This window comes from Crocodylus siamensis, chromosome 2, assembly GCF_052110815.1.
Source record: "Crocodylus siamensis isolate JL-2025a chromosome 2, ASM5211081v1, whole genome shotgun sequence".
Classification (NCBI taxonomy): Eukaryota; Metazoa; Chordata; order Crocodylia; family Crocodylidae; genus Crocodylus; species Crocodylus siamensis.
In genome coordinates this window covers 181,410,910-181,426,388 of record NC_143396.1, presented here as the reverse complement: position 1 = coordinate 181,426,388, position 15,479 = coordinate 181,410,910, and the positions used below count along the sequence as shown (strand labels likewise).

Here is a 15,479-nt window from a genome sequence, read left to right as displayed (position 1 = left end):
TTAGAAAAGAGTTTGAGGAGTTCATTTTTGGACTCTTTCTACTTTTTGATGCTCTTTGTTTCTGAGGCTTGTCATGGTAGATTTTAGGTAAAAATGACTAAGGACTCATGGATGAACCTTAGAATCATGAAAAAAAAAAAAAAGAGGTGTGCCAGCCATACATGTCAAGAAATATGATGTCCTAAGTCTGTTTCTTGTCTGGAAAAATAGCTGGCTTCAGCTCCAGAGGCATTAGGCTGCTGTGAAAAGGATGGCTGCATTCCAGCTTCCCAACCCCAACAGCAAAGCAATGAAAAAGGTTTATGTGAATTTTTTGGATACAAAGCAATCCATAGACATAGGCAGGGAAAAACTGTCTCTTTTCCCTGGTAGCATTGCAATGATCGAGAAAAGACTTTAAAAAAATAGGGTTTCTTTCTTTTCTGAAAAAGGTATAAAAGAATTCTATCCTTGCTCTCTTCCATTAAAAAAATATCAGACTGGTCTTTCCTGTGTGGGCAGGAGTAACTCAGTAATATTTACTCTTTGCTGTCTCTCCTTAATTAAAAGAGCTGCTGTTTACCAAGCAACATGCTTTCTACCAAGTGTTTACCAGACATTGGAGTGAAATGAGTGTAAACAACCCAGCAGACAACTAACCCAGATTTTAAACAAACAGTTAAATTAAAAATCCCTCCCCTTCTCTTTCTCAGTCTCTTGTCACCTGTAGTCCTCATTCACCAAAGTCTGCCACAGTAGATAAGACCTGAATAACTAATATTAAGAAAGGAGAAGACTTCCTTCCATTCTTTTCAGAGAAATGCTGATTTCTCTTAGATGAACACCATGCTCTTTATTTATTGACTAGACAAGTCCTTGTGTTTTTACATTCCTGGTGAAGTATAGACAGGAAATGTTCATGGGTAGATCTAGGAATTTGAAGAGAGGGATGGAGGAGACGTCACTAGTGCCAGAGGGGCGCTTGCATCCCCACTCTTCAACACCACCCCCACTCTTGCAAACAGACTGTGCCAGGGCAGAAGCTACTGAGCACTTTTTGAGTCCTTGAAGCAGGTAAAGTCTCTCTTCCTCTCCATCACAGGCACCTCCTCTCCCCTCTCATTCCTCCCTCTCCCTTTCCTTCTCCACAGGGTTTGCCTCTGGGCATTGGGAGTGGAAACCCACCTGCCACCACTGCTATCCCTGACCAACCTGGGGGCCGGGGAGCCCCAGAGCCACTCCTGCTCCTCTCCAGCTAGGGCTTCTATGAGTGGTAGGGCAAAGTGCTGGGCTTGGCTAGTGGTAGGTGGGCCTCTGCTTCCAGATGCTCTTACTCCTGCTTAGTCCCTCCAGGTGACTGCTGCTGGCCAGAAGCAGGCACTGAAAGGGGGGACTGCCTACTGTTGCAGTGCGTGGCTGAGCCTGGCACCCTACATAGCCACATGCTACAGCTAGATTCCTTGGGCCAGCAGGGGAAATGTGCTGGAAGGGCAGAGAGCAGGGACATGCCTGCTGCTGCTGTTTCTGAGCCATGCCTTGAACTCTGCAGGGGACTTGGCATAGGTGGAGGGAGAAAACATTATTTGGAGGGGCTAAGCATGCAGGTACTTCCATGCACGCACTCCTCTCTTCCCCCAGCAGGTCAGCCTGTTGTGGAGAAGAGGTGCAGGGAGGCAGATCAGTGCCCCCAAAGCAAGGGAGGGAGTGGGGCAGGGGCAGGGGTCAATGGGGCCCCGGGGCTGGGATGAGTCTTGGGATGCTCTATGCTCAGGAGGCTTATCCAGTGTTAATATGCTACTGCACAGTAGAAAAAGGCTACTGCACATTAGCATAACTAAAAAGGTGTGCACTTTTGCTACTGTGCATTAGGACAGCCTAATGCACATTAATGTAGTACCTCAGATTAGAGGTTTTAAACTTAATGTGCAGTAGCAAAAGCACATTAATGCACATGTAGATGCACCCTTTGAGTACCAAAGCACATGCTTCTCTGAACAAGTTAGTTTATAAGGTGCTATACTACCCTAGCATCTTGTAAAGTATCTTATAGATTTAACATTCATTGGTTGGTAGTGATGGAAAGGCAATGATGTCAGCAGCAAGTCAAGCAGACAGGCTGATTGACTGATCACTTCCTTATAAGGATTGGTGCAGTCATCTCTGTCCTTTACTGCCAACCGATGTTTCTGTTCCAACTGTATGCATGATATGTCTTCTCATTGTTAAAAGAATTACTGCTGAACACTTGTTATTCAAACAGCCAGGCAACCCAAACAGCACCAGCCGCATACAGAAGAGAAGGAAAAATTGAAATGTTTTTCATTTTATTGAAGCCACCAAAAACCACACAACCATCAAGGCAGCCTTCCGAATCTCTCAGCAACACTGATTTTAATGGGTACAGATAGCATTTACAATGGAGATCACCCGTGTCTCTGAAGCATTATAGTTGCTATAAAGATGTGGATAGCAAGAGGCAATGAGACCACTTCAGTACTCTGTCTGAGCAGTTTGGACTTGCTTCTGCTTCCTCGATGAAGTCAATGGCAAGATTCCCATTCATTTCAATAGAGTGGGATCAAGTGTTTAGTTCTTTCTCCTCTAATACTCTTTTGGTGGTCTTCTTAAATTGTGACCGATATTATGTGGGAGATAAACCCTGCTGTGAAATCACTGGGTGCTTATACACGTACATAACAGAGGTTTAGTCCCCTAAATTGAAACAGTGGGTCTTTAATTGTGACAATTAAAAACCCACTGTTTCAACTTAGGGGCTTCTGTCGCTGTTACAGCAAGGGGACTAATCCTTTCTTTTTCCACAGATCCTGCCTGTGTCTCCCATGGTGGGGTGGGGGCGAGCTGCCAGCAGGTTGAGCAGCTCCTAAGCTGCGGGGAGCCCTGGTCCTTCCTTCTATGGCAGCAGCGCCCCTGGAGCCACCTGGGTGGGCTGCTGGCGGGGGGGCGGCTCCAGCAGGCACCACTGCAGTAGAGGAAAGGACGGGGGACCCCTGCAGCTCAGGGCCCACCAGCAGCTTGCCCCCCCAGCTCTAGCGAGTGGGCTATAAGCTGCAGGGGGTCCCAGTCCTTCCCTCTGCCGTGACGGCACTTCCGGTGGCCACCTGGGCAGGTGGCTAGCAGGCAGGTGCTGCCTGAGCTGAGGCAGCACCTGCTTGCTACCAGCCCAACCAAGTGGCCCTGATGGGCACTGCCACAGCAGAAGGAAGGATCAGGGCCCCCTGCACCTCACGGTCCACCAGCAGCTCACCCCCAGCCGTGGGAGATGTGGACAAGTTCTGTGAAAAAAAAAGGATTGGCCCTGCACCACTTCTGCCTTCAGCCCACTGTTCCCATTGGGGGGAGGTGAGGAAGGTGAGCTGTCAAAAGGCATTACAAATAGGTACATTGCAAACTACACTACATGTGGATGTGGTTTACTTTGCAACAAAGTCATTTACATAACAAACCTGCCCACATGTGTACAGCATGATGCAATTAAACTGCAAAAACGGTCAATTTTTGACAAGTGTACAAGCACCCACTGCTTTTGTTTTTCCCCCATTGAAACATGAGAATACAATGATATAACCACAACGACAAATATTATAGACAAAACACATACTCCTGAACAGTAAATTCTCCTCCTCTTTAGAACAGTGCAATTATACATCCATCCATGCCTTGAGACATCAGTATAAGCAATAATTGTAAGCATGTCAACACATACACATTGAGTCTCATGCTAATTCATCTAAAATAAAACAGAAAATATTTGCACCTTATAGATTAACTAATAAGATATTTTTTAAAATCTCAGGAATATATATAGCCATACAAGCCTTTGTGAGCCCAGACTCACTTCATCAGATGCTGCATGCATCTGATGAAGAGAGCTTGGGCTCATGAAAGCTTGTGTTATATATACAGACTAACCAAAGCAGATATATAAAGTGAAAAAGCTACCCTGTCTTCTACTTGACTTCAGACTAACGTGGCTAACTAATAACTATGTCTCTGAAGCCAGCAATGAAGCTGCCAGGAGTCACAATGAGAGTTAGTCCCTATTCAGGCAGAATCCTGTTGCGCCCCTGTAGAGCCTAGGGACCCCCAGGACTCCCCAGCCAGACCCCGACCCAGACCTCCAGCACAGCCAGAGGTAGGTGGAGCCCATGGCAGGGAGGGAGGGACCCCCAACCCCAGACAGCTGCAGGGCAGCTGAGTCGGAGCTGGGGAGCCCGCGCTCCCACTCCCCAGCTCCTACTTCACCCAGCCCCCAGGGAGCCACGTGACTGGAGCCTTGTGAACAGGCCATGCAAACAGGCATGCTTGTCTGCCTGGTGCACAGGTTAGCATGGGAGTTTGCATAGGAGGGTGAGCAGGAGGGCCTGAAGCCCTGTCTATGAGCCCCTAGGGTAGGTAGTCACAGTTAGCCAGACTACCACAGGGAAATGCAGATGGGCATGCACTGCAACCCGAGGGTCTCCTCAGAGTCTGTGCCCCCCCCCAGCTCCTCAGAGGCCTCTACCCAGACGGAGCCCATGGTTCCAGGCTCCATGCAGACGGAGCCCCTGGCTCTCAGCTGCGGGGGCTGCCTAACATATCGTCAGGCCCTGGGGTCCGGGAGCATGGCCATCTCCCCTTGTGAGGTCTGCTCCCTTTTGGAGTCTCTGGTGCACCAGCTGGAGGAACTCCAGGCCACAGTCCAGAGACTGCATGCCATCAGGGATGGTGAGTGGGAGACAGACTCCTACTACCAGGCCCTCCACCCCCTGGAGGCGGAGATAGACCAAGGTCACCTTCTAGGACAAGGGAGGACTCAGGAACCTTCCATGCTGTCCAGCCAAGGGGTTGGACCAAGATGGCCAAGGGCCCCAAGGCCCGCCGCACCAAGGTCCCCACCCTGCTGGAGCTTTGCAACAGGTACGAACCTCTTGCAGCCCCAGCAGAGCCTGCTAAGCTGCCAGCTCTGGTAGGCAACACAGGCTCAACTGTAGCTGCCGCCCCCACTCTCCCTAAGATAAAACCCAAAGTGTTTGTCATGGGAGACTCCATCCTGAGGGGCCAATCTCCCACCCTGACCCCCTTAGCCCAGGAAGTCTGCTGCTTCCTGGGAGCCTGTATTCAAAACATTGCAGAGAAGATCCCTGAGGTCCTCCAGCCCACTAACCATTACCCTATGCTCCTTATCCATGTGGGCACGAATGACATGGCTCGGAGCAATCCCAGCTGGGTCACGAAGTGCTACAGGGATTTGGGAGCAGGGCTAAAGGGGTTGGGGGCATAGGTGGTGTTCTCTTTGATCCTCCCAGTCTCGGGCTATGGGCTGAGGGAGAGGAGGATTGAGGTAGTGAACCAAAGACTGCGGGGCTGGTGTCATTGGGAAGGCTTCAGCTTCCATGACCACAGTCTGCTCTTTGGCGAGAGAGGCAGCAAGCTGCTGGGAAGAGACAGCCTCCACCTCTCTCTGCTGGGGAGGAGGCTCTTCCCAGCCAGATTGGCTGACCTGCTCCACTGGACTTTAAATTAAGCCTGTCAGGGGATGAGGGGACTGTGACAGAAAGCCACCTTGGTTTCTCCCCAAAATCTTTGCCCTGTGACAATGTGAATAAATCTCTGTGCTGTGACCATTTGATTAAGATGAACCCAGCAGAGGAGACACACCTCAGCCTCTCTCTTTAGGTAACCTGAGCTGGCTACATGCCTGAGGGAAGGGGGGAAACCTGCTCCCTCTGCCTATGTGACTGGTATCGGCTACCTAGGTGAGGGGCATCTACCTGGTGGGCTGGAACCTGCCCAGCAACTACTGATGTATTTCAAATCGGTTGGCCGACAGCCAACCGGAGCTGGCCTCCACTGGACCAGGTGAATGAGGTCACAGGGGCTATATAAGTTAGGACTGCCCAGGAGGAGGGGGCAGCAGCCATGCGGGGGACACAGAGGAGCTTTACCATGTGAAACTGGCTCTCTCCCCCAAAACTCACGAGCTAGAAACCGCCTGCCTCCAAAGGGAAACTTCACCGGCCTTTGGAAGATGCTTGTGAGTAAGCTACTCGAGATCTGATTAGATATTTAGCTGGCAGTAACTCAGATGTGTGATCAAAAGGCTACCACAGCCAGACTGTTTGCTCTTTAGGATTTCTAGGATATTGCTCAATCTTGTACCCTATTTTCACCCTACCCCTGTAATCAATAAAGTCCTCCTTTGTGACCGGTGTGGGAGACTTATTGAGGGGTGGGTCTAAATTATGCCTAAGAGACCCCTAGGTCTGCAGACTAAGGGAGACTTTACTTTTTGCCCCCTGACTTGGGGAAGTGCCCCAAGTGCCTGTACTGGGTCGAGTACCCGTCGGACTTTAGGCCTGTGTTTCCCTGAGGACACAGGGCTGAGAGTGAGTCCATTCTCAGGGTGATGGCAGCTGCGTTACCCCAAGGCTAGTGAGTGTGCTCCAGGAAGGGGGGTGGCTGGATGCAAGGCACCCCAGGGAGGCATTCAGAGCCTGGAAGGTGGTTGGGCGCAGGGAGGTGGGCGGCTCAATGCAGGAGCGTCCCCTACTGGCCCGCCACAGGGACTACCACCACTGCTGGTCTGCTGAGCAACCTTTGCAAACCTAGCAGATCAAGGCATTTAAGGGAGCCCACCCTGCCCCAGTCCTGGAATGATCTATGGGTAAGGCAAGGACCCCTAAAGGGACATTTGCCTGCCTGCCTGCTTAACACAAATAATTATGACGTCATAGGGATAATGGAGACCTGGTGGGACTCCATCAACGACTGGACCAGAGATATAGATGGCTATACCCTGTACAGGAGGATCAAGTGGACAAAGGAGGGGGGGGATAGCTCTCTATGTCAAGGAAAACTACGCGTCCCTGCAAGTCGACATTGGCGCCCAGGGTGGATGACTGGAGACCCTCTGGGCCTCCACCCAGACGGAGCCCGTGGGGGGCCTGGCGTCCCCCAACCCCCTGGCCTGCGGGAGCTGCCCAGCAAGGCCTGGGAGGGCAGGGACTGGAGACCCCCACACCTGTCCTGCAGGCGCCCGCCTTAGGGCCCTGGAGGCATGGGTGAGGGAGCTCCAGGAGGAGGTTAGCAGGCTGAGGGGAATCAGGGAGGCAGAGGAAGACAGTGACCACAAGCTGGTCACCTTCACCATCCACTGTAAAGCTGGCAAGTCAGTCAGTGAATACGGAAGTCCTTAACTTCAGGAAGGCGGACTTTGACAAGCTCAGGAGGCTTGTCGGTGAGGCCCTAAGGGACCATGACCCAAAGGGGAGGGGAGTTCAGGATGAGTGGCTGCTCCTCAAAGGAGTGATCCTGCATGTACAAGCAAAGTCTATGCCATCTTGGAGGAAAGGCAGCAAAAGGGCACAGCAGGGAACTAGCGGACCTCCTCTATCTAAAAAGAAAGACCTACAAAGGGCAGAGGACTGGATCCAGCTCCAAGGAGGAATATTCTGCACTGGTCCTGCCCTGCAGGAAATGAACCAGAAAAGCCAAGGCTGTGAGTGAACTGCAACTAGCTACAAATATCAAGGATAATAAAAAGTCCTTTTTTAGATATGTGGGAAGCCAGAGGAAAAACAAAGGCAACACTGGACCCCTGCTGAACCAGATAGGACAACCAATAACTGATGCCCAAGAAAAAGCCAACTTGCTAAATGGGTACTTTGCATCTTTTTTTCACCAGTCCCAAGGGGTGCCTCTGCCCATTACAGGACGGGAAGGCCTGGGTGAGGAAGATTCCTTACCCTCCATCAATGCTGACCTCGTGAAGGAACACCTTGAGAGGCTGGATACCTTCAAGTCAGCCAGCCCTGACAGTTTATACCCCAGGGTACTCAAGCAGCTGGCTAGCATTATAGCTCAGCCCCTGGTACGGAACTTCAAAAACTCCTGGCGCTCTGGTGAAGTGCCTGAAGATTGGAAGGCCAATGTGGTGCTTATCTTCAAGAAAGGGAGGAAAGTGGATCTGGCAAACTACAGACCCATCACCCTGACCTTTATCTTGGGGAAGGTCTTAGAAAAGATTATCAGAGAGATCTCAACAGACTCGCTGATGGCAGCAGCTTGAGGGATAGCCAGCGTGGGTTTCTTGCTTGACCAATCGTATTTCCTTTTATGACCAGGTGACCTATCACCTGGCAGTTTAACAAGGGAGAAGAGATTGATGTTGTGTATCTTGACTTTAAAAAAGCCTTCGATCTGGTATCCCATGATCACCTCTTAGCAAAACTGGCCAACTGTGGCCTCGGCTTCACCACAATCCGCTGGCTGGGGAATTGGCTCCATGGTCAGACCCAGAGAGTGGCGGTTGATGGAAGTTAATCATCATGGTGTGCTGTGACCAGTGGGGTCCCTCATAGCTCTGTCCTTGGGCCAACACTATTCAACATCTTCATTAATGATGTGGACATTGGTATCAGAAGTGGACTGCCCAAGTTCGCTGATGACACCAAGCTTTGGGGTTAAGCATCCACACCTGAGGACAGGGGGGCAATTCAGGCTGACCTTGACAGGCCCAGGAAATGGGCAGATGAGAACCTGATGACGTTGAATACCAAAAAATGCAAGGTTCTCCACCTTGGGAGGAAACACCTGCAGCATCCATATAGGCTCGGCAGTGCTACTCTGGCTAGCACTACGGGCGAAAGGGACTTGGAGGTCATGATTGACCGCAAGATGAACATGAGCCTTCAATGTGATGCTGTGGCTAGTAAAGTGAGCAAAATGCTAGCTTGTATCCATAGATGCTTCTCAAGCAAATCCCAGGACATCATTCTCCCATTGTACTTGGCCTCAGTGAGGCCACAGGTGGAGTACTGCATCCAGTTTTGGGCTCCACAATTCAAAAACGATGTGGAGAAGCTGGAGAGGGTGCAGGGGAGAGCCACGCGCATGATTAGAGGTCAGGAAAACAGACCTTATGATGACAGGCTGAGATCCATGGGGCTCTTCAGCCTGGAAAAGCATGGGCTCAGGGGTGATCTGGTGGCCGCCTACAAGTTTATCAGGAGTGCTCACCAGGATCTGGGGGAACGCCTGTTCACCAGAGCACCCCAGGGGATGACAAGGTCAAATGGTCACAAACTCTTTCATGACGATTTCAGGCTGGACATAAGGAAGAACTTCTTTATTGTCCGAGCCCTCAAGGTCTGGAATAGACTGCTGCTGGAGGTGGTTCAAGCACCTACTTTGAATGCCTTCAAGAGAAATTTGGATGCTTATCTTGCTGGGATCCTATGACCCTGCTGACTTCCTGCCCCTGGGGCAGGGAGCTGGACTTGACTACCTTCTGAGATCCCTTCCAGCCCTAATGTCTATGAAATCTGTGAAAATGCAGGTATGGTCCTGGGAGCAGTAACTGTTCAAGCCGCCATTTTAATTCATCTTAGTTCAACAGGTTGTATGACAACCAATTCTGGTCCCATGAGTTATGTTTTTCTCTCCAAATTGTAGAAGAAAGTGTGTGTGTGTATCTTCCCATTCTATAAAAACCAAAATGAGCAGAGTTTAGTAGAAAACCTGTAGCCAGGTTAGACGAGGAAGGGTTTGGGTTAGTTTAAAAGAACCCTAAGTCAGCCAATGTACTGGGAAGCTGATGTAATGACAACACAAACTTCGGAATTATTAGTTTGTTAACACTGTTATGCATAGGTATGGTCACATGCTTTAGTCTTCAATATAATTGTCCTCTGATATGACATGTCAAATGGTACAAAAGGCTTCATGGTGGAATGCTAGGTTATAAACAGAGCATTAGTAAAGAAAGAAAATGCAGCACTAAGTTATGCATTATTTTCCCTTTGTGATTTTCTTTTAAATGATATGCATCACATGCATATATGTGCATACATACGCACTTTAGATCTGGTTAGGTTTGATACAATAATATCAATATATACTTGTGCACTGTAGAGCTAGAAAAAATAGATGGAATCTTACGTGGCTATGGGACAAATCAAAAGCTTATGATTCTCTCCAACATGCAGAGTTAAACCAAAGGCATTCTGACAAAAATCCTTGCAGGAATTCCTTGCCAAAAGCAACTCTGATCACAAAGCACTGCAGAGTTAGAACAGTGCTTCATTTTCCCTCTAGAAATGGATATACTAACAAAGCCTTAATAACATATACTTGTGTTTATTATCTTTAAGGAGCATAATGCATTCAAGGGATACATAGAAATAAGAATCTAAATACGATATAACAGAAATTATGAGGTGAATTTGTCCAAATAATTTAAGGAATAAAATGAGCACAAGGTACAACTAAATTTTTAGCTGGCAGATACCCTGAAACAGTTTAACAGACGCAATGATCTTACCAACCATATCACTGAAGCCGGGGCGTAAACAGGAATCAGTACAGAGGTGCATACATCTGTTTTGTTTCACTCGTTTGTCTGTCACTATGACCAACGTTGTTGGGGTTAAACCAAGCTAACATGTTAAGTGATTTTATATTACTGCATAATGAACAAGTACAGAATCATCGAGGCCTGTGTACAGACTGCATAAGGACAGAAATTTCAAATGTGATATCTTTCCAGGCCACAAATAAAGAGCGAGTTAAAAAAAGGTTTATGATACGTCAGCTGTACTGCATTGGCTGCCTATGCGTCTGCTCTTACACCACATTAGATAGAAGATTCTCTGAAGCAGCTAACCCTAAAAGAAAAAGGGCTCATTTGCCCCAGTTGACTTCTGCTGAACATAGTACAGGAACGGCCAACCTGTGGTATCTGCTTTGTTTGGCACACAACAGATCTGGCAGGGAGGATAGAGCAGAGCAAGGGATCAGGCAGGGGAAGGAGATTGGAGTGTCACTTGGAGGAGTCAGAGCTTACTTTGTGGCACACCGGCCAGAAAGGTTGGCCCACACTGCCAGAGTATAACAGGCTGACCAGCAATGAAAGTCCAGCTTCTGTCCAGCTTCAATCCAGGGGTCTTTCAAACATAACCATTACACCACAGAACCCCTGGGCACACCTATTGTGGGGTAAGAGGAGGCACATGGACAGCCACCATGGAGCAGCTGATGTGCAGTAAGTCCACACCCCTTAACTCACTTCAATTAGTTTATTTATCCCCACCCCTCCATCTCCTGATTAGAAGCTCCATTTGGAGAAAAAATGTGGAACCCTGCAGAATTGCCTCCAGAAAACAGCTTGTGAAAGCAGTTTGCTAGTTATAGCTTGCACTAAACGTTGTTTCAAAAGGTTACTATGTTCAATGTAGAACTGACAGGAAAGGATGGTGTAAACTCACATATGGCCCAAGATGTCTTCTGGACAATGTATTTTCTCATCTTTCACATCTACAGAACAAGAACCACAAATTGGTGAACATCTGCAAAAAGTGATTGACAGGGCCAATTCCTGTATTCCAGTTGGATGTTTCCAAAAGGTTTCAGAAGCATGGACTGCTTTCTAATTGGCTCATGTCATTCTTATCATGAACCACCAGGTTGCTCTGTCTTTGTCACAAGGCATATAGCAGAATTCACAGAGTCATTAACATCTGACAGGGCTGCACCACCAATGCTTTTGCTATGGTCTTGAACTCTTGATCTCTGGGCTTCCAGCCACTCACCCCAGTGTTCATGCCACTAGAGTGGGGTTTCCTTGAAGTTGAAGTGTTAGGCTGTGAAAGACAGACTGTCAAGATAGCTAGCAAAAATGTCTTGAGGGCACCTTAAGTTGTGGGAAAAGAGAGGTGGGGGAGAAAGGAGATAAATACTTAGGTCAGGAGTGGGCAAAATATGGCCCACACAGGGACTTTGTCTGGCCTGTAGTGGATCCCTCAGTCCTGCCTAGCCCACGCACCTTCTGGCCCGTGGCACATCCCACTGCCCCCTGGGCATTCAGCAGGGTTGGGGTGGCTCCACAGCTGGACTGCCTTTCTAGGCAATCCAGGCAGTGGTGGCTCGTTCCAGCCGCTGCTGCTGCTGGCCCCAGCCCCGTGGTAACAGTGGGGACCTGCACACAGAGTCCCAACCCCAGCTCACTCCGCACCCGCTCCAGACTTGGCCCAGAGGAGTGGACCAGCTGCAGACCAGCCGGAACCCATGCACACAGCTCTGCCCCTGGCCTGCCCTGTGCCTGCTCCAGACTTTCTTGCCCACACTGACCAGTGGCAGCAGCTGGGCAGAAGCTGCTGCTGAGCATGGGAGAAAAGTGGCCCATCCCCTTTGCCACTGCTGGGCCCTTCTTGCTGCAGCCACTTAAGGCCCGCACCCAGGCTGCCCTGTGGTTCCTCTGCACTGCCACCACTGCCCTGCTGGGCAGCCCAGAAGAGGTGGTGACAGTGGCAGAGAAGAGCCATAGGGCATCCTGAGCATGGGCTCTGGGCAGCTGCAGCAAGAAGGGCCGAGCAGTGGTGATGGGGAGAGCATGCTTGTTCCCCTGTGCTGAGCAGCAGCTTGTTCCCCCATGCTGCTCAGCATGGGCAGGTGGTCTGAAGTAAGCAGGGGGCAAGCTGGGGAAGTGGCAGTGCATGTGGGTTCTGGCTGGCCTGCTGCGGCCAGGTGAGACCAGAGCGGGTGCAGGGCAGGCCGGGGTTGAGACTGGGGCTGCGTACTGTTGGCAGGGGAGGAGCTGCAAGATGCCCGGGCTCCAGGCTATTGTAAGGGGGAAAGGGGTGCTGACTGGCCTGCGGCAGCTCCCCAGAACTGCCTGTATGGCCTGGGGGCCCAAATAATTGCCCCTGGCTTAGGTATTTCTAAAACTATCACAGTAGGCATTTATCTGCATCTTTAGAAATCTGACCCCAAGTCAAGAAGAAAGTGTCAAGGCAGGAAAAACTGATTACACTAATCATGGTATTTGTAACAGGAAATCATGACTGCTTACACCAAAGATCTTTCTCAGAATGTGCTCTGAAGTATTCAGTCTAGGACTGTCATACTTTGCATGGTGATGAGGAACCCAAAATTTCTCTGACAAGAGAGAAAGCGACATTTGAACTGGATGGTTTGGCAAAACTTTTGCAAAGTGGTGCAGGAGTCTACAGTCCTAGTGAAATTCTAGAGAAATCTGAATCAGCATCTGCTGCACATGTTTGAGATGTAATAGATAAGAATACTTGTGTATGGGTTAAGAAGCATTGATTTACAATAGCTCTCCAGCCTGTACTTCACTTACAGGAAGACAGATAAAAGAATGAAGAAACTTGGCATAAAATTGGGTCAATAAAATTACCTGGTGTGTATTCTAGTCTCTCAGATACAAACGATGATTTGGTGGTGGTGGCGGCTATGGATGTGCGAAGTAAAAGCTTGTTTTGCTCACTGACAAAGTGAATTTGCCTTTCCTGTGGCTGCCCATCTCAGCCTCCCCTACCCTGCCCCCACCCTTTTGTTTTTGGGGGTGGGGGGGAAGGGGAGGATTAATGTTTTGCTGTGGTGTGTTTGGTTTGGATGATTTAGTGATTTTTTTTAGGTTATTGTTACAGACACTGAATCAAGCTTTGGTTTTTGGTGTCCTGGTATGGGCTGTCTGGTGCCTCTTTATTATGCTACCGTCCATGACTCATACCTATGTTCAATAGGCTTTCATAATCTCTGATCCTTTAGCTGGCTGCCTCTGCACAGTACCTGCAAGTCTTCATGAATCTCTCTCTCTCTCTCTCCTGTTCTGCTGCATGAGGATACTCACACAGCTGGTAATACACAGGAAATACGTAGTGCAAGAAAAGGGAACATGGAACACAAACATGGAAGGTAGCAAGGTCTGCTTCCAGTTACCCTGGAACAAGTTCTTATTCAACTCATAACTTCAGATAGCTCCCTGGGCCAAAAATCAGCTTCCCTTGGATGAAGAAACTGGTCCAACTGATTTCTACCTCTTTCTCAGCACGTATTTGCCTTTGCGGTCCAGATTATTGCTGAAGTGGATGGAAAACCAGAGGAACGAAGTTAAAACCATCCCATACACCTGTGGCAGAAAAGTAAGACAGACAAAGAATTAAATACTAGGACTACTTGTTGCATATTACTTCACCTGAGTGTAGAGGTGCTGACAAATGTTGCTCAAAAACAAAACAGTGCTGAATATGATTAGTATCCCTGAGCTCTGTACCTGCAAAAATTACATTCCTGTGAAATGCTAAAGGCTGAAATTTCAACTTACAAGAAACAATGACCTTGTAGTTGTGATATCTTTCATTAGACCAACTGAGTAGTTGGAAAAAGGTTCTTAGCAAGCTTTTGGGCGCAGTCACCCTTTGTCAGGCATAAGGAGTCTCTGACCTCGTAGTTAACACTTTTGATGGGGACATAGAGGATCCTGCTCTGTAACTTCCTCTGTGACCCTGGGCCCTAATGTTTCAACTGTCTATCTGGAAAATGAGGAAATTAGTACTTAGTAGTTAGTTTCATAGTTTCTAGGGTCGGGAGGGACCTGAGTAGATCATCGAGTCCGACCCCCTGCCATGGCAGGAAACAGTACTGGGGTTAAACCACCCCAGCAAGGTGTACATCTAGCCTCCTCTTAAAGACCCTCAGGGCAGGAGCCAGCACCACTTCTCTTGAAAGTTGGTTCCAGATCCTAGCTGCCCTGACAGTGAAGTAGCGCCTCCTGATATCTAGCCTAAATCTACCCTCTGCCAGCTTGTGACCGTTATTCCTGGTCACTCCTGGCAGTGCTCAGGGGAACAGGGACTCCCCCAATGCCTGCTGGTCCCCTCTGACTAGTTTGTAACAGGCTACTAGATCCCCCCTCAGCCTTCTCTTGTGGAGGCCGAACAGGTTCAGGTCCCGTAGCCTCTCCTCGTAGGGCCTGCCCTGCTGCCCCCGATCATGAGAGTGGCCCTCCTCTGGACCCTCTCCACGTTGTCCACATCCCTCCTGAAGTGCGGCGCCCACAACTGGACGCAGTACTCCAGCTGCGGCCTGACCAGTGCTGCATAGAGGGGAAGGATCACCTTCTTGGCCATGCCTGAGATGCATCTGTGGATGCATGACAAGGTGCGGTTGGCCTTCCTGACCGCGTCCCCACACTGCCAGCCCATGTTCATCTTGGCATCAATGATGACTCCAAGATCCTTTTCTGCCTCTGCACGGACGAGAAGGGAGTTCCCCAGCCTGTAGGTATGGTGCTGGTTCTTCCTCCCCAGGTGCATCACTTTGCACTTGTTGGTGTTGAATCCCGTCCCATTCTCATCCGCCCACCCTTGTAACGTATCTAGGTCCGATTGCAGCCTATCCCTCCCTTCTAGCATGCCCACATCTCCCCACGTCTTAGTGTCGTCTGTGAATTTGAGCAGGGTACTTTTCTCCCTCTCGTCCAAGTCACTGATGTAGATGTTGAACAGTGCGGGCGCAAGGACCAAGCCCTGGGGGACCCCACTGCCCACATCCCTCTAGGTCAAAAATGACCTGTCCACCACCACTCTCTGGGTGTGGCCCTCCAGCCAGTTGGCGACCCAATTGACTGTGTGGGTGTCGACACTACAGCCCTCCAGTTTCTTAATGAGAATGGGGTGAGAGACAGTGTTGAAGGCCTT

General features: G+C 49.5%; 1 protein-coding gene across 1 annotated transcript in view; it reads right to left on the bottom strand.

Moving 5' to 3' along the window:
* Positions 1–12,353: 12,353 nt before the first annotated feature.
* The window catches only part of TSPAN32 (tetraspanin 32), a 77,544-nt gene continuing 74,418 nt past the window's right edge, over positions 12,354–15,479 (bottom strand). The window contains exon 8 of the mRNA XM_090034931.1: positions 12,354–13,909. Within this exon, the coding sequence (XP_089891057.1) occupies positions 13,814–13,909 (96 nt within the window). The 3' untranslated portion in view covers positions 12,354–13,813. The remainder of the gene's footprint in view (positions 13,910–15,479) is intronic.